The following is a 16,061-nucleotide window of genomic DNA, read 5'->3' as shown; positions in this document are numbered from 1 at the left end:
AGGGCTCGGCGGGGCGGGGCTCGGGAGCGAGCTCCCCCCGCCTTCAGCCGCCAGGGGGCGCCGCAGTCCGTGCCCGGCCCAGCCGGGCTGGTCACGGACGCTGACGTCAGCCGGTCCTGCGGAGGCCGCGGGGCACAAAGGCAGCTTTGTGGGGCAGCGACGGCTCCGCGCCCGCGGCGGGACAAAGCGGCCCGGGCCGGGGTCGGCGCCGCGGAGGCGGGGAAGGCGGAGGGTGGGAGGGTGGGGCCGAGCACCCAGGACCCCGCCTCCGCACACCTGCCAGTCCCCGCGCGGCCTCAGGGCCCCGAGTGTTTGGCAAGAGATGAGAGGCTGTGGCCGCCGGATCGGAAGGAGATCAACGTCCCCCAGCCTCCGCTGCCGCCCCAGTACCTCGGGCCTTTCCTGCTACCGCTGCCTCCGAGACTGAGGGCTGAGGGCCGGCTGACGAGGAGAACAGGATCCCGCGCCCAACCCAGGATCCCTGCCTTCCTTCGGCGGTCAGGCCTGGACCCCGCTGAGCCTCAGATATGCGGGCGGGGCGGGAGCTCCAGGGGAGCCCCCCACCCCCCTGTGAAGCCCGCTCAGCAGGAAACCGCGCCGGAGATGGTTCCTTCCTTCCCTCCTGAGGGGAACCCCCCCCGCACAGAGGGACCATTGAGGGGCCGGCATTGTCTGCCAGACGCACCCAGGGCCTCTCTCCCTGGGTGGGCCCTGCAGGATTCTGGCCAGGATCCCCTTGTACCCAGCTTGCAGCGGGTCCGGGTTGGGTCCTGGCAAGCAAGGCTTCCCTGGGTGCAGACAGCTAGGCCCCCACCTGCCTTCGGCCTTCCTACCCCTGCTCTGATTTGGAGGCCATAAGGCCCCATTGTCCCAGCACTGGCGGGGGCGGCCTTTCAATTCTTCCTTGTCTTTGGCAGTTGGGAAATTCCCAGCCTTGGGGGGCAGCTGGGGATGGCAGGGGTGTGGGGGGTGGCATCCCAGGTATCCTACACCCCAAAGGGAGGGACTCCATGGGGTTGACTCCTGGGGATCCCCGACTGCCTGGAGCGTTCCAGGGGCTGAACCTCATCCCTGGGAGCAGCGGGGTGAGGGCGGCCAGAGAGATTCAGTGCTCCCTGGCCCTGTGTACCTTGGAGTACTCCCAGCTTAAGAAGGCCCATCTTTCTGGCCCCACCCATGGGCAGCGGCAGCCACGAGGCCTGGGACTCTTAGATAGGCAGAGCTAGGGAAGGGACCCAGGCTCCTGCTTCCAGACTAAGCTTGTGGGTCCCAGTGTGAAGTGGGCTGTCACCAGCCGGTGGAGACCTCCACGAGGCCCATCCACCTCTCAGATGGCCCACCCCACTCCAAACAGTTGCTCAGGCTACTGATGTGGTGGCAGCCTTGGTATTTTTAACCCATCAGCAGGGTGGGGAAACAGCTGGGAAGAGAGACAAGCTCTGAGAGCCAGAGGGCTTAGGAGGGCAGGATCTAGGGAGACCCTGTGGAGAGGAGCCAGTGGGCAGCTCAGGTCCAGGCCCCCCACAACAGGTGGGTGGAGGCCAAGATTCGAGGTGCAGAATGGGGAGGCGACCCATGAGATCTGGGACCTGTGACGCTGCAGGGGCTGCCAAGGCCTGGAAGAACACCTCACCATGTTCCTGGGCAGCCCCACGGTTCCTTCTGATGTCAGGCAAACCTCCTACTCCCCACCCACCCAGGGCCCCTCATATTATCCCCCCACAGACCCCATCCCAGACCCAGAATGCCAGGCCAGCCAGGACGCTGGAGAACACAAGCCCTGACTCCAGCCACCTGTTCTGTGGCATGGTAGGCCAGGTCCTAGCTGCCCTGGGAGTCAGGGAGAGGGCAGGAACAGGATCGTAGCTTCTCGTGGTTGACTTCTGGGTTCAGGCTCACTCCCAAACAACTGAGCCCAATCTTCCTGTCTATTGCCCTGAAAAGAGATCCTGGGGGCCCACATCCCTGTCATGGGGCTACGCATTCCCCTAACCCCTCTTGGACACCCAGAGGGAAAGCCAGCCCCCACCACACATCCAAGGAGGGCATTGGGCCAGGTGGGGTACGTGTGCAGCTATGTGACAGCGAGTGTGTCCATACTTGCCAGCCACTTAGCTCCTCGGTTAATAACGGTGATGGACACCAGGGCCCAAGCGGGCATGGATCACTTTTTCTCCGTCTTGGTTTCTCCCCTTGCATGAAATAAGCCCCACAGGTGATCTTACTTAGGAGAAAAATCAGTTTGATGTCCCTTCCCATCGACTCTGCTTTCCAAACTCATTGTGGGTGGAGAGAGTCAAGGTCTGAGGGGCTGGTGCAGGGTCAAGTAGGGACTTGATGCGTCCCTTGTCCATCAGTCTCCCACCGCCCCCCTCCCCACCCCACCGCCCGACTCAGCAGGCCCAGGAGGGTGGAAGGGCTTCCTGCAGGTGTTCTATCTCCTCCCTCCCTGTACCTGTCCTCTGCCTGATGATAGCCACTGGGGGACCCAGAGGCCTGCAGAGAGGCTTGAACCTGGGTGTTCTAGGCATCTGGGGCTTCACAGAGGAAGGGACACCGACGTGACACCAGGAAAGTTGGATACTGAATGGGAAAGAAGAGAGTCTAGCAGGTGACAAAGGGGAGGGCCTAAAGTGTGGCGAGCACAGCCCAAAGCAAAGTCCTGGCAAAGAAAGAGCTGCTGCTTCCCCAAAATTGGGTGCCTGGAGCACTGGCGGGGTTGGCTAAGGCTGAGCCTGGGAACCCCCAAGCTCCAGCGAGCTCTCTGAGGTGGGGGGCGGGGTGCTGCAGAGGGGAGGCATTGGGAGGAGGAGTGGCAGAAAGACCACAAGGGCACAGCCTGGGAGTAGGGTGAAGGGGTCAGGCCACAAGCTGCTGAGGGAGGAGGCGGGGCCTTGTCCGTCTAACCGGGCAAAAAGTTCTCCCTGAGATCAGGGCCTCTGGGAGAAGGGATGGGCGCTTGGCCCCTGCCAGGGCTGGGTTGGAGACTCGGAGGAAGAAGACTGAGGAGTGCCCAGGGGTCGGGGAGGGACAGAGGTTCAGGTGGAGGGTGGAGGCAGTCATTGTGCTGGGGGCTGGGGCGGGGGCACGGGTGGGGGGCACAGGAGAAGAGCCAAGCCCGAGAAGGGTTCCGGGGAAGCCGGACCAAAAGACGCAGCAGTGAAGGGTGTGCCTGGAGGCCCAGGATGCGGAGGTGGCACCAAGAGCGGACCCCTGTGTTCCCCCACCCTGCACCCAGCTGCGACCGCAGGGCAGTTGAGGAGAGAGATCCGAGAGGTTCGGTGTCTCCCTAGAGACACACAGCTGGGAGCAGCAGTCGCGATTCCACCCTGCTCCTCCCAGTCTACTAAGGGGGGCTGATCCCTGGGGCAGGTTCGCCCCCACCCCAGCATCCAGAGCCCCCCAACTCACACTCCTGGGCAGCTGTCCCCCCGAGCCGATTAAGGGAAGGTAGCACGTATGTTAATATATGTTAATAAGCATGGAGTGCCACCCCAGTCTACTTTGGCTGCATTCCTGGCACCCCCCTCCCACACTCCCCTAGGCTGTGGAGGAGGGGAGAGGGAGGCTCCACCCCCCGCCCCCCCGCCCTCCCCCCCCAACCCTGCTGGGCAGTGAAGAAAACAGGAGCAAGAGGAGAGCTGTGATGTGGCTGGTGGGGGGGGCTCCCCCATCCCAGAGGGGCTGACTTCAGCCCAGGAGGAATGTGCAGGAGGCGGAGGGCTGGGGCGGAGCGGGTGGGGGTAGGGCCACAGCCAGAGGCCCAGGGTTCCTGGCGGCCCCTCCCTCGGCCCCTCCACCTCAGCACGGACATGGCCCTCAGAAGGGAAGGGGAACGGGCAAGGAGGGGAAGAGCTGATCTTTCCAAAAAGGTGGGCCAGGGGTCCCCGGGAGCGTGGATTCCAGGCTGGGGGTGCGTGGGGGAAGGGCTCTAACCCCATTCCCCAGGAGATCTTCCCGGGGTGGGTAGTGGACTGTCAGGGAAGTCAGGCCTCAGGCTTCCCTGGGCCCACCCCCACCCAATGCCTAAGTCCTCAGGGTAGCGAGTCCTAGTTCCCATGTGGCCAGAACTAGGAAAGGTTATGACGTTGGAGTCACCAGCCTTGATGGCTAAAGCAGGTGCGAGTGGGGAGCCAAGGCCTGACCCAACCCAGGCTGGGCACTGGGAGGGCTGACGCTAGCCTTCCTCAGATGGATGTCCTACCCCAGCCACACCACCTAGAGTCCAGGCAGAGGACAGGCCTGGCTGGTGATGAGGAGTCAGGAGGGGGGTGGTAGGATTTGGCATGACAGTTCAGTTATTTCCAGAAGGAAAAACCAAGGCCTTGGAAGGCTGTGGCACTGACAGGTAGCATCGGGGCAAGAATCCAGGCAGGCCTCTGCCCGTGGCGACCCTGGCAAAGTGGAGAGGCCAGGAGTCTGAGGTGGCCCTTGGGCTGGGGTGCAGGTAGGAGTAGGGACCCCAACTGCATTCCCTAGTTTGCTCCATTCTGTCAAGACTCAGACCCAGGCTGCCTGATTCCAGAATCCTTTGAGACTCCCGGAGTACAGCGTAACCCACAGTCAATGACGCTGCTCCTGGAGGGCTGCCTCTGTGAGGTCCCCACCCAGGGTCTGGCATACGCTTGGACCTGCGGCTGAGGAGCAGAGAGAACTTGTGGGGACAGGGACACTTGGGCTCCCAGCCCTGCAGATCTCCCTTCCTGTCCCAGGGAAGAGAACTCATCCAGGGCAAGGAAAGCAACACAAAGGGCTCAGGTGGGCAAGGGACAGCCCCAAGATGCTGCAAAAATGGTGTGTGGGGGGGGTCCTGGTCCCGCTTTTCAGTATGGATGTGGGGCTGGGAGGGAATGAAACAGAGACTGGGACCCTGAGCCTGAAGAACTAAAAGCAGTGGGGGCAGGTAGGGGGCACCCCGTGGGGGTGGGTGGGGACCTCAAAGGAACTTGCTGATCTTGGCTGCTAGGGTGGAAAATTGTAAACAGCTGAAGAATTTTGTTCCCTTGCGTGGGGCCAGGGGAGGCTGCCCAGGTCCAAGGCAGAAGCTGGGAGGAGAAAGAGGCTACGTCCCGGAAGTCCAAAAGCTCAGGCTGGGGTGCATCCTTCCACTCCCCCTCAAGGCTCCTGGTCCTCCCACTGAGCCCCTCCCTTCATCTGCCAGCCAGCCAGCCAGGCCAATCCAGGAACACTGGGTCCTGAGACTCAGGAAAGCAGGGCACGGCCCCACCCTGGCTGGGCACAGATACTGTTACTCCAGGAGAGCTGGGGGGAGAGGGGCCACAGCCCTTGAAGCCTACAACCTTCCTCACTGACCACTGAGGGGCTGCCAACCAGCCTTGGGGAGGTTGCAGGAAGATGCCTTTTGGGGGGATTGAGGACTGAAAGCCCATCTTCAAGCCCTGAACGTTCGCCCCGTTGACCTGAGGGCCCCATTCAGCCATGGTTAACATTCGGCCCTTTCAGAGTAGACCCCTAGCAGTACGAATAGGGTCGTCCACCAGACTCAGCTTCAGGCCAAGATCCCAAGACCCTTCCCAGCTGAGGCCCCGAGGTCCCATCCTGAGTCACCCAGGTCACACAGAATGCCCCTCACCTCCCAGCAGAGATGCAGGACCGCCTATCAGGAGGGGGTCTCTGGATGGGCCTCCATCCTGCCGTGCAGACGTGAAACGTGTGGGCCTCTGCCATCTGCTGACTGCCTGCCTGGCCCTCTCCTCCCGCCCCAACTGCTGCCATCCCAGCCCCTGCCAGCCAGGTGGTGGCAGCACGAAGCGGCTCAAGTGGTGAGGAAGGCCTGGGGCGGAACAGGGGGCCCATCAGACCTCCACCCGAGAACCTCTTGCCCGGCCCTCCAACCCTCCCATCCCAGCTGAGCCCCTCACTACCCGCCTCCAGCTCTCCAGCTGTGTCGGGACAGGTGAGGACCTCGAGTCCCCTGGACCTACTGTTCCTTCTGCCTGTTCCCAGAGCCATCTGGGGCTGGGGAGGGGGCCCCCTATCTGGCTTCTTCTTCTTCCTGCGCCTTGCCTGGCCGCCCTGGGCTGGGCTGGACCGCTGTTGGGCGCACCCTATTGCCCTGAGGCCTGACAGGGAAGGGGTCGCCCCTCCCTTGTGCCCGCTCCACTCTGGCCGGCCCACCAACTCTGCTGACCCAGGCTGCCTGCCTGGTCACCCGATCCACCCCGTAAACTTGACGGCGCGTGGGGCGGCGGCCGGCTTGGTGGAGGCGGGGGCTGCTCCTTAAAGGAGCCGTCAGAGGGTGCCCCGCGGTCCCCAGGCTTCTCCCCTCCTCCAGGGCGGGTGGGGCTGGGGTGGAGAGGCACGGCCGCCGGAGTTCTGGTGGAGTGTGGGAAGGCAGCCGGGTTTCTGTGGCATCGCAGAGCTCACGGGCTCGGAAGCAGTGGCAAGTGTCAGTGGAGGGACGGCGGGAGGTGGGAGTCCTAGCCCGGGAGGGGTCCGGGAGCTGCGGAACTGGGCAGGGGCTTGGGGGTGGGGAGCGATCTGAAACGTGCCTTGGCAGTTGTGCCCCTTGCTTGACGGCACCCCAGGACCTTGCCCCATGCCAGGGCTCCTGTGCCCAGCACCTGCCCAGCCAGCTCTGGGAAGGACGAAGGGCATTGTGGCCAGATGCTGGCTCCACGGAAGGGGTTCAGGGGAAGGGCTCTGGCGCAGAGGTGGAGGGGCTCAAAGATGGGGAAGGCTGAGGGCGAAGGCAGGGGAGGGAGAGGCGCGGAGGCGGGGGAGGCCCAGAGAGGGACGGGCAGCTCACCTGCAGTGTGGTAGAGAGGCTGCCTGAGACCCCTGGCTCTCCCCCCACTTGATTCCTCTTGGGTCTGAAGTCTGAGCTCACAGAATTTCTGCGTAACCAGCCCCTTCCAGGCTTGGGTGGGGAGGGAGAGGTCAAGCGCGAAGCTGGGGCTGCTATATCCGAGTGGGAGCCACCTCCAAGGCAGAAGCGGAGGCTTCCGTCCAGCCCAGGACGGGGGCACAAGCCTTGGGGCTCCTGCACACACTTCTTCCTCGGAGGAGGGGCTTTCAGGCGAGTCTCAGAGTTGAAGGCAGTGATTGCCGCTGTGGTTGTATTTGCTCACCTGCATGTCCAGAGAGACGCACACATGTGTGCGTGCACACAATCGCACACACACACGTGTATGACACATGTACACACGTACGCAAAGTGCACACGCATGCCATGTACCTACACGTGTAATACAACACTCGTGCCACACGCGGTCACAGGCATGAACACACCTGTCTGCATACACACGCACGCACACATACACACACACGCACACACACATGCACGCACGCACACAAAGCGACCCTCAGGAACACTCAAACTCACAGGCGCCCACACCATTGGCCCCAGCTCCAGCCCCAAAGGTGCCTCTGTTTCTCTGTAGGCCCTGGGTCCACAGCCACCACCGAGGCCTGACTCCCTCCGGCCGCTCTCACTTCCAGGACTGGCTTGTTTTGCTCATCGCACAGGGCGTCCTCTGAAATGACTGCACTGATCTGAGTCCTTGTTGGCATTCTGCCCCCTCCTGCATGGGGACCTTGTCTGTGTCCCCCTGTGTCCCAGGCTGGCGTGGGGTAGGCGCATAGAGTTTGTGAATTAATGCCTGTGTGTGTGTGGGGGGGGTTCCTGGGGAGGGTGACGTGGTGGGGCGGGCGCCTGCCAGTGTGGGGGTGACCCCGAGGGTTTGCCCAGCGTGGGTGTGTCTGTGATTGTGGCCAGGCAGGGCACACTCTGAGGGAGGGGAGAGCTCGGAAGTGGAATGCGACCCCCCAGCCTCTTTCCCCTAGGGGCTGTAATCTGATCCCTGGGGACTCCCCCCCCCCCCCCCCAGCCTCCCGCCCTCGTCCTTGCTGTAGCTCCTTCTCTTCCAGATCCTGGGGCAGAGTCCAGGGCGGCTCAAGGCTCCTCCACACGCGCCCGCTGAACCCGGAGCACCCTGAGCCGCCAGGATGGGGCGGGCCGGGGCGGCCGCCATGATCCTGGGCCTGGCCCTGCTCTGGGCGGCAGTGCTGGGGGATGCTAGCCCCAGCCCCCCACGCCTTCGGCTCTCCTTCCAAGGTAGGTGCACCTGGCAGGCGGGAGGGCTCAGCTCAGGGTGGGCAGGAGAGGGGCCCAATGTGGGTAGGGGGCACTGCGTTTGCTGTTGCCCTGTGCCACTGGCCCGGGTGTGACTGGGGGCACTCTCAGGCCATCTCCAGTTAACCCTGTCCTGGCCTCAGCCCCCAAACTTTCTGCGCGCACATTCTCCTCTTGCTTTCCCAGGAAGACCCCTTCCGTTCCCACGGCAACAGATCCTGCCTGTGTCCCATCCACGACCCACCCCCAGGGAAGCTGAGGTGTGGTGCCCGCCAGAGCCCCCTTCCCACGCCCCTACGCGGGAGGGCGGTCACCGGTCACTAGGCAGTGGCATCTCACTGAGCTCAGGCTGGTGGCAGAGAACCCTCAGCCCGACTTTGGGTTTGCAGTTCTGGCTTTCCAGACATGCTCGGCCTCCCCTGGCACCCTGGCCTCCCCATGCGCCCGCCTGCAGACACTGCTTGTCCAAGCTTGCCCGAGGAGTTCAACCTGCTTTCCCCTTGGGGGGTTGCTGCACTGCCCACCATGGAAGCTTCACACATGGGTGGGCCTGTCTTCACGAGTGTAAACTCACACACGTGTAAACTCACATGTGTGTGGGCCAGGTCACATGTACAACCATGATCTGTGAGAGTGACAGGCAGGGTCTCGGGGAAGCTTCCAGCATGGCTGGCAAATCCTCAGTGGTGTCCCTACCCTGCAGAGCTCCAGGCCCGGCACGGTCTCCGGACCTTCAGGCTAGAGAGGACCTGCTGTTACGAAGCTTTGCTGGTGGATGAGGAAAGAGGACGCCTGTTTGTGGGCGCCGAGAACCATGTGGCCTCCCTCAGCCTGGACAATATCAGCAAGCGGGCCAAGAAGGTGCCAGGGACCCCCAGCCTCGGCGTTTCCTAGGGAAAGAGCCCCAGGACCCCACTCCAGACTGCTTGGAGAGACACAGGGGGATGGGCCCCCTGAGAAGACACCCTCTGCTCAGAGACATGCAAAGGCCCTGACCTGTGTCCCCTTCCCCCCGACCTCCTTGCAGCTGGCCTGGCCGGCCCCCGTGGAATGGCGAGAGGAGTGCAACTGGGCGGGGAAGGACATTGGTGTGAGTGCCGGCTGCCGGGGGTGGGAGTGGGGAGGCCAGCCCCTCGCGCTTTACAAGACAGCAGCACTAAGACAGAGGCCTGCCTGTTCTGGCTGGGATGGGGGCAGGGGGTCGAGGTGGCTGAAGTTTGGAGGTAGTGACTCAGGGTGGAGGCTCATGTGATTCTTCTTGGGGGCCTCTGAGTCATAGGGGGCAGTACAGGCCTATGCTTTTCCATGCACCCCTTATGGTGAGAGGTGGGCTGGGCTGGTCACCAAGGGCACGCAGGTCGCTGCGGCCCATGTTGGTGCTTGCCTGGACTGACGCAGAAGAGAGGAAGGGGTGAGGTGCCACTGGTGAGCTGGGACCCCTTAAGCCTGCCTCCCTGGGGGAGGCCTCATTGTCCCTGGCCCTGCCCGCCCACTAGACTGAGTGCATGAACTTCGTGAAGTTGCTGCACGCCTACAACCGCACCCACTTGCTGGCCTGTGGCACAGGGGCCTTCCACCCAACCTGTGCATTTGTGGAGGTGGGCCACCGGCTGGAGGTAAGGCCAGATCTGGGCAGAGAGGGAGGCTGGGAGGTGAAGAAGGGCCTGAAAGGAACAACTGCCCCCTGCCTCCCAGGAGCCCATACTCCGGCTGGACCTTCGAAGGCTAGAGGACGGCAAGGGCAAGAGTCCTTATGACCCGAGGCATCGGGCTGCCTCCGTGCTGGTGGGTGAGTCCGAAGGCTAGGGCCCCTCAGAGACTCTCAACCCTCCTGAGAGCCCCAGGGATCCCCCATGGCCTCACTGACTCCCAAGGAGCTCCCAGAGCTCTCCAAGCACCCCCCGACCCCACCGAGAGCCTTCAGATTGGCTGAACAGCGCTCGCCCTGTCTGCAGGAGAAGAACTGTACTCAGGGGTGGCTGCAGACCTCATGGGCCGGGACTTCACCATCTTCCGCAGCCTGGGCCAGCGTCCAAGTCTCCGGACAGAACCACACGACTCCCGCTGGCTCAACGGTGAGAGGCTGGTGGGGCTTTTGGGAGGGGCCCTCATCCCCAACAGGGTAGGTGCCGAGTAAGGCCCATAACGGAAGTGAGCAGTGGGTGCAGCCGGGTCTCACTGTACCTACCATGCGTCAGTCCTGTGCCAGGTAATGGGGTTGCAGGGCAGACAAGATGTGTGGCCCGCACCCTCTTTGAGTTCACAGAACTCAGAACAAATACATCATAAGATCGGTTCCAATGGCCGCGAGACTGGTGAGTGCACAGACAGAAAGGGAAAAGGAGACCAGGTGGGAGAACAAGAGAGGAAGCCCCTCTGCTGATGAGAGGGGGTGAGCTAATTCCCAAAGCACAGCAGGATTGAGGGAAAGGACAACCAGTGCAAAGAACCCCGGGTAGGAAGAAGCCAAGGAACAGACAGACCCATGAGAGGAGAAAGGAGAAGGGGTCTGCGCTGTCAGGGTCCAAGTCATTTGTTCTAAGAGTGAGGGGACGGAGCAGAATGGGGGCATCTGCTTCCTGCTCAATAGGAAGATTCATGAGTGCGGGTACAACTGATCCGCCATCTCCCTCCTTTCTTGGCCCACTGGCCTGGGGAGCTGTCAGGGGCCAGGGCAGAGGCTTGCTGTCCAGGTAGTCTCGGTCTCTGCTGCCCTCTCGTGGCTGCTTCTTGACTCACAGGTCCTGATCCTCCGGATCCTGTCCGCGTGCAGTGCCATCCATCCCAATGAACTTGGTCCTAGAGACTGGGTGCTCAGATGCCGCCCCACAGGCTTCTGGGGGCACCAGAGTTAGGAGAGGGAGCGTATGGGTCCCACGAGTGCAGGGCCAGGACCTTGCTGACCTCACACCTCCTGCCGCTAGAGCCCAAGTTTGTCAAGGTCTTTTGGATCCCGGAGAGCGAGAATCCCGACGATGACAAGGTCTACTTCTTCTTCCGGGAGTCGGCAGTGGAGGCTGCACCAGCGCTGGGACGCCTGTCTGTGTCCCGTGTTGGCCAGATCTGTCGGGTGAGGAGTCCCTGGGCCACATCCGGTGACCGCGCCCCTGCCCTTTTGCCTCTCTGGGCCTCCGCCTCATGCCCTCTGTGTGACCCTGCAGAATGACGTGGGCGGCCAGCGCAGCCTGGTCAACAAGTGGACCACGTTCCTGAAGGCGCGTCTGGTGTGCTCTGTGCCAGGTGTCGAGGGTGACACGCACTTCGACCAGCTCCGTGAGTGCCCGGAATGGAGGGTGGAGTTGGGGAGAGGGAGCGCAGGGGCCCAGACCCAGGAGCCCGGCCGCCCGGAGGGCTGTGTGCCCTCCCCCAACTAGGCCCCTTCCCCACAGAGGATGTGTTCCTGCTGTCCTTGAGGGACCGCTGGAGCCCGCTGCTCTATGCCGCCTTCTCCACATCCAGGTGAGGGGCACGAAGTCGCGGGCGGGGCTGGCCGGCTCTGCGGGGCCCCTCACTCTGCTCATGCCTTCGCCTACAGCACCGTCTTGCAAGGCTCTGCAGTGTGCGTGTACAGCATGAACGATGTGCGCCGTGCCTTCCTGGGGCCCTTTGCACACAAGGAAGGGCCCCTGCACCAGTGGGTGTCCTATCAGGGCCGTGTCCCCTACCCCCGGCCAGGCATGGTGCGTAGCCCCAGGATTCCCACCACAACCCACTTAAAGTCTCAGGGGTGGAGAACTTGGCCTGGGACCTTCTTGGTGAATGTGGTTTCTTCCTCTTGTTTGTTATCCTTGGGTGGATAAACATCACCTTCATCAGGCAGGGCTTCTAAAAGAAAGGCCACATTTCTGCCTAAGACTCCCAAGGGCAAGGCTGGGTCTTCTCCCTTCAGATTCCCAGGGCAAGGCTCTGTCCGTTAGCACCCCCACACACTCCCAGTTCCTGGAGGTCTCTTGTGGGCCCACCAGACCCTCATACCCACATCCCTGTCGCGCCTCCTCCCCACCGCTCAGTGCCCCAGCAAGACCTTTGGCACCTTCAGTTCCACCAAGGACTTTCCTGATGACGTCATTCAGTTTGCCCGGAAGCACCCCCTCATGTACAATTCGGTCCTGCCTGTGGGTGGGCGCCCTCTCTTCCTACAAGTGGGTGCCGGGTACACCTTCACCCGGATCACTGCAGACCATGTGGCAGCTGCTGACGGACACTACGACGTCCTCTTCATTGGCACAGGTCAGTGTCCTGCCATGATCACCCATTAAACCCAGTCTAGACTCTGGCCGGTTACTAGAAGCTGCCCCTGTCCAGTCTCACCTCCACATCTTTGCCTGGGTTATGCCCCCATCTCCTTCTGGATGCTGCTCTTATTGTTCCAACCCACATTCTTCACCCACCCAACCATGCTGAGGGTAAAGGCCTCAGAAGTGAGGACACCCCCAGCCCTAGCTATCAGGGAACGCAAGGAGTCACTCACTCCTTCTCATCCTTGCAGATGTTGGCACAGTGCTGAAGGTGATCTCGGTCCCCAAGGGCAGCCGGCCTAACGGGGAGGGCCTGCTCTTGGAGGAGCTGCACGTGTTTGAGGTGAGGCCTAGCTCCCCCCGCCCCACCCGCCTCCCTGGAGTAACCCCACCCCACTGATCCCTGATCCCAGCACTCCTCCTCCCTCTCAGGACTCAGCTGCTATCACCAGCATGCAAATCTCTTCCAAGAGAGTAAGTGACCAGAAGGCTTGGGGATAAAAGGGACCCAGTGCGTTCCCCGGGTGCCCCCACCCCCACGCCTCCCTTGGTAGTTCGAAGCCCCGGGTTTGAGTATAGGTTCTGCCTTCGCTAGACTGCGTGACCTGAGACCTCAGTGTTCCCATCTGTCAAGTGGGGTAAGGGATCTCTGCCCATGGGAGGCGGGCACAGGGCTGCCTTTGGTCAGCCCGGAGCCCCTCGTGCCCCCTAGCACCAGCTGTACGTAGCCTCGCGGAGCGCGGTGGCCCAGATCCCCTTGCACCGCTGTGCTGCCCACGGCCGCGCCTGCGCCGAATGCTGCCTGGCACGTGACCCTTACTGCGCCTGGGACGGGGCCGCGTGCACGCGCTTCCAGCCCAGCGCTAAAAGGTGGGCAGGGTCGGGGGCGGGCCACCCGGAGTCCTTTGCCGCACCGGCTAAGCGAAGAAGGGCTCATGGAAATTCCATGTTGCCCCCCACCTCCCCGCAGGCGGTTTCGGCGGCAAGACGTGAAGAACGGCGACCCCAGTACGCTGTGCTCAGGGGGTGAGTGCCCCAGCTGCCCCCACTTCTCGGCCTTTGAAGACGCCCCATCCTGCCCTGCCCTGCCTGACTCTGACAAATCCCTTGCCCTCCCCAGACTCGTCCCGTCCCACACTGCTGGAGCGGAAGGTGTTCGGTGTGGAAGGCGGCAGCGCCCTCCTGGAGTGTGAGCCCCGCTCGCTGCAGGCACGAGTGGAATGGACCTTCCAGCGCGCAGGGGAGGCGGCGCGCACCCAGGTGAGCCTCCTGCCGCTCCCCTCCTCAACAGGCCCTTGTCCCGCCCCTACATCCAGGAGAGGCCCCGCCCTAGCCAATGAGGCCCTCGGCCTCCTCCCACCTCTAGACCAGGTCTGGCCCCGCCCAGTGAGACTCCGCTCAACCAGGCCCCTAGGTCCAGTTTGGTCCCTTTACCTGCACTCCACACCCTGTTGAGGCCTCATTCCGTCTCACCCCCAACCCCATCCGAGAGGAGCCCCGCCCCCGCCCCGCCTATTGAGCTCCCTGCCCCCCTCCCCCCCCCCCCCGCCATGTGCAGGTGAACCCGCCCCGTACGGGGATCCACTTTTAGACCACCGGTCCCAGTGCACCCAGTCTCCAGATGTGCACCTGCGGGCGCCCTTTCCTGCTCCCGCTCGGCCGCCTCTCCTGGCCCGGCCTGGAGCCGGGTTTCCCTGTTCCCGACCCTGACGCCCACGCCTCCCTCTGGCCCGGCCCGCAGGTGGCTGTGGAGGAGCGCGCCGAGCGCCTGCCGCGGGGGCTGCTGCTGCGCGGGCTGCGGCGCGGGGACTCAGGCGTGTACCTGTGCGCCGCTGTGGAGCAGGGCTTTTCGCAGCCGCTGCGTCGCCTGGCGCTGCACGTGCTGGGCGCCGCGCAGGCCGAAAGGCTGGCCCGGGCCGAGGAGGCTGCGCCCGTCGCCCCTCCGGGCCCCAAGCTCTGGTACCGGGACTTCCTGCAGCTGGTGGAGCCGGGCGGCGGTGGCGCTAGTTCCCTGCGAATGTGTCGTCTGCCGCCCGAGTCTCGCCCACCGCCTCCCGAGTCGCGGAGGAAGGGCCGAAACCGCCGAAGGCACGCCCCCGAGCCGCGCGCTGAGCGGGGGCCGCGCAGCGCCGCGCGCTGGTGACTCGGCCTCCACGCTGGGCACAGGGAAGGAGACTCCAGGCGGGAGCGGGAGGACGGATCCTGGGGGACGCACGGCTAGGGGGCCCGGCACCCTGGTCCCTGGCCGATGGAGACACCGACCCACCGACCGACAGGCCCTGGCCGCGGGGCTGCCTCGCCGGCTTATTTATTAACAGAGGATAACCCTTGAATGTAGCGCTGGGAGGGGCGGCCCGGGCCGGGCACAGGGTCCTGCTGATCCTGAGGAGGCAGAGAAGCAGGGCTCCAGAGCAACGACCTGGGCGGAGGAGGTGCCCGGAGTGCCCACCCCGGGGGAAGGCCCTCCTCCCTGGGCAATGAGCAGAAAGCTGTGAACAGGCTGAGCGGTGGGGGGTGGGGTGGGTCAGGCCGATTGTACTAATGCAATAAATACATTATCAGCCGAAGCTGGAACGGCTCCAGCGCACAACCCCGGGTGCCAGGTCTTGCTGTGTGGCCTTGGGCAACTTCCTCGTGGTCTCAAGACCTCAGTTTCTGCTGAGGATGCTGTGGGGAGGACTAAAGATGGTTTTCATGTGACCGAGTGGATTCTGTGGGGCCTTTTGGGGTCCTACTGACATACACAGTGTATTCTGAATAATAGGATTTCTTGGCTGAGTGCTATGAAGAAAATGAAATTTGGTGATATGTAAAATAACGTGAGATAGCATCAATGAGGGGGTGACATTTGAGCGAAATGACAAGGAGCCAGCCATGGGAGTATCTGGGGGCAGAGCATTCTAGGAAGGGACAGCCAGTGGAAAGGCCCTGAGACAGAAACAAGGTGGCTGTGTGTCAGGAACATTAAGGAGGCCAGTGATACAGTGAAGTGATGGATTTGGGATGCTTAAGGAGGTAGAGCTCATTGTCTTGCTTTGTCCCAGTTGGGAGGGAGGGCCTTAGGGGGTCCCATAGCAGAGGGTGGGCCCTAAACCTAGCCACTTCCTCCCTTCAAGGGTAAGTGATACCATGCCTCCTCACACATTGGTGACTTGTATACCCTTGGAGAGGAGGAAGAATCTAAACTGCATTGTGCTAAGGGCTTCCGACATGTGGCTGTATTTCCATTCTCATGTGTCCCGTGCCAGGGAGGAACCATTGTCATTCCTGTTTTACAGATGAGAAAATGGAGGTCAGAGAGGGGGCAATCCCTTACCCAAGCTTGTAAGCTTATTAATAGAAATCCCAATCTTCAATCTAAGTTTGCCCACTGACCAACATGAGTGCCTGCGTGGATAGGTGTGTCTCCGCCGCCCCCTTTGGGGGCCCTCATGGCCCGGGCTCGTTATCCATCACCCCAATCCCTGGGGCCAGCAGGTCACACGGATATAGGTGCTTGTCCATTTGTTTGGAGTAGAGATGACCCAACTTGGAGTAGGGGTCTTTGGGGGTGGAGAGGCACAGGTCTCAGCTGCCATGTGGGGCATTGCTGGAGGTGAGCATGAGGCAGCTTGTCTGGATAAAGACACCAAGGCCTATGCATATATGGGGGTGGCAGGGTTCCCCAGGAAAGACCCTGGACACCTGCATGAGTGGAGCTCCATCACCAGCTAGATAGTCCAGGCTGG

At 62.6% G+C, this 16,061-nt stretch overlaps 1 protein-coding gene across 8 annotated transcripts; it reads left to right on the top strand.

Moving 5' to 3' along the window:
* The first annotated feature begins 245 nt into the window (after positions 1–245).
* Positions 246–15,719, top strand: SEMA3B (semaphorin 3B). 8 transcript variants are annotated; one of them, XM_045862313.3, is made up of 20 exons: positions 246–2,611; positions 5,601–5,917; positions 7,404–7,593; positions 7,891–8,077; positions 8,799–8,956; positions 9,123–9,185; positions 9,592–9,711; positions 9,791–9,884; positions 10,051–10,170; positions 11,020–11,165; positions 11,257–11,368; positions 11,485–11,554; positions 11,631–11,775; positions 12,106–12,325; positions 12,585–12,676; positions 12,766–12,807; positions 13,046–13,203; positions 13,304–13,359; positions 13,454–13,593; positions 14,075–15,719. In XM_045862313.3, the coding sequence occupies exons 4-20, from the start codon at positions 7,969–7,971 to the stop codon at positions 14,474–14,476; spliced, it is 2,247 nt and encodes a 748-aa protein (XP_045718269.1). In that variant the 5' UTR covers positions 246–2,611; positions 5,601–5,917; positions 7,404–7,593; positions 7,891–7,968; the 3' UTR covers positions 14,477–15,719. The 8 variants fall into 8 exon arrangements, with proteins under 8 accessions (XP_045718269.1, XP_045718273.1, XP_045718272.1 ...); XM_045862317.3 differs by lacking the exon at positions 246–2,611 and adding an exon at positions 3,096–3,872 and having other exon boundaries at positions 5,604–5,917; XM_045862316.3 differs by lacking the exon at positions 246–2,611 and adding an exon at positions 3,096–3,872.
* The last annotated feature ends 342 nt before the right edge of the window (positions 15,720–16,061 follow it).

This window comes from Mirounga angustirostris, unplaced genomic scaffold (genome assembly GCF_029215605.1).
Source record: "Mirounga angustirostris isolate CCGP_5_RB_7025 unplaced genomic scaffold, mMirAng1.0.hap1 SCAF_1, whole genome shotgun sequence".
NCBI classification, from domain to species: domain Eukaryota; kingdom Metazoa; phylum Chordata; class Mammalia; order Carnivora; family Phocidae; genus Mirounga; species Mirounga angustirostris.
The sequence above is the reverse complement of the archived record's forward strand: the minus strand, read 5'-3'. Positions and strand labels throughout refer to the sequence as shown.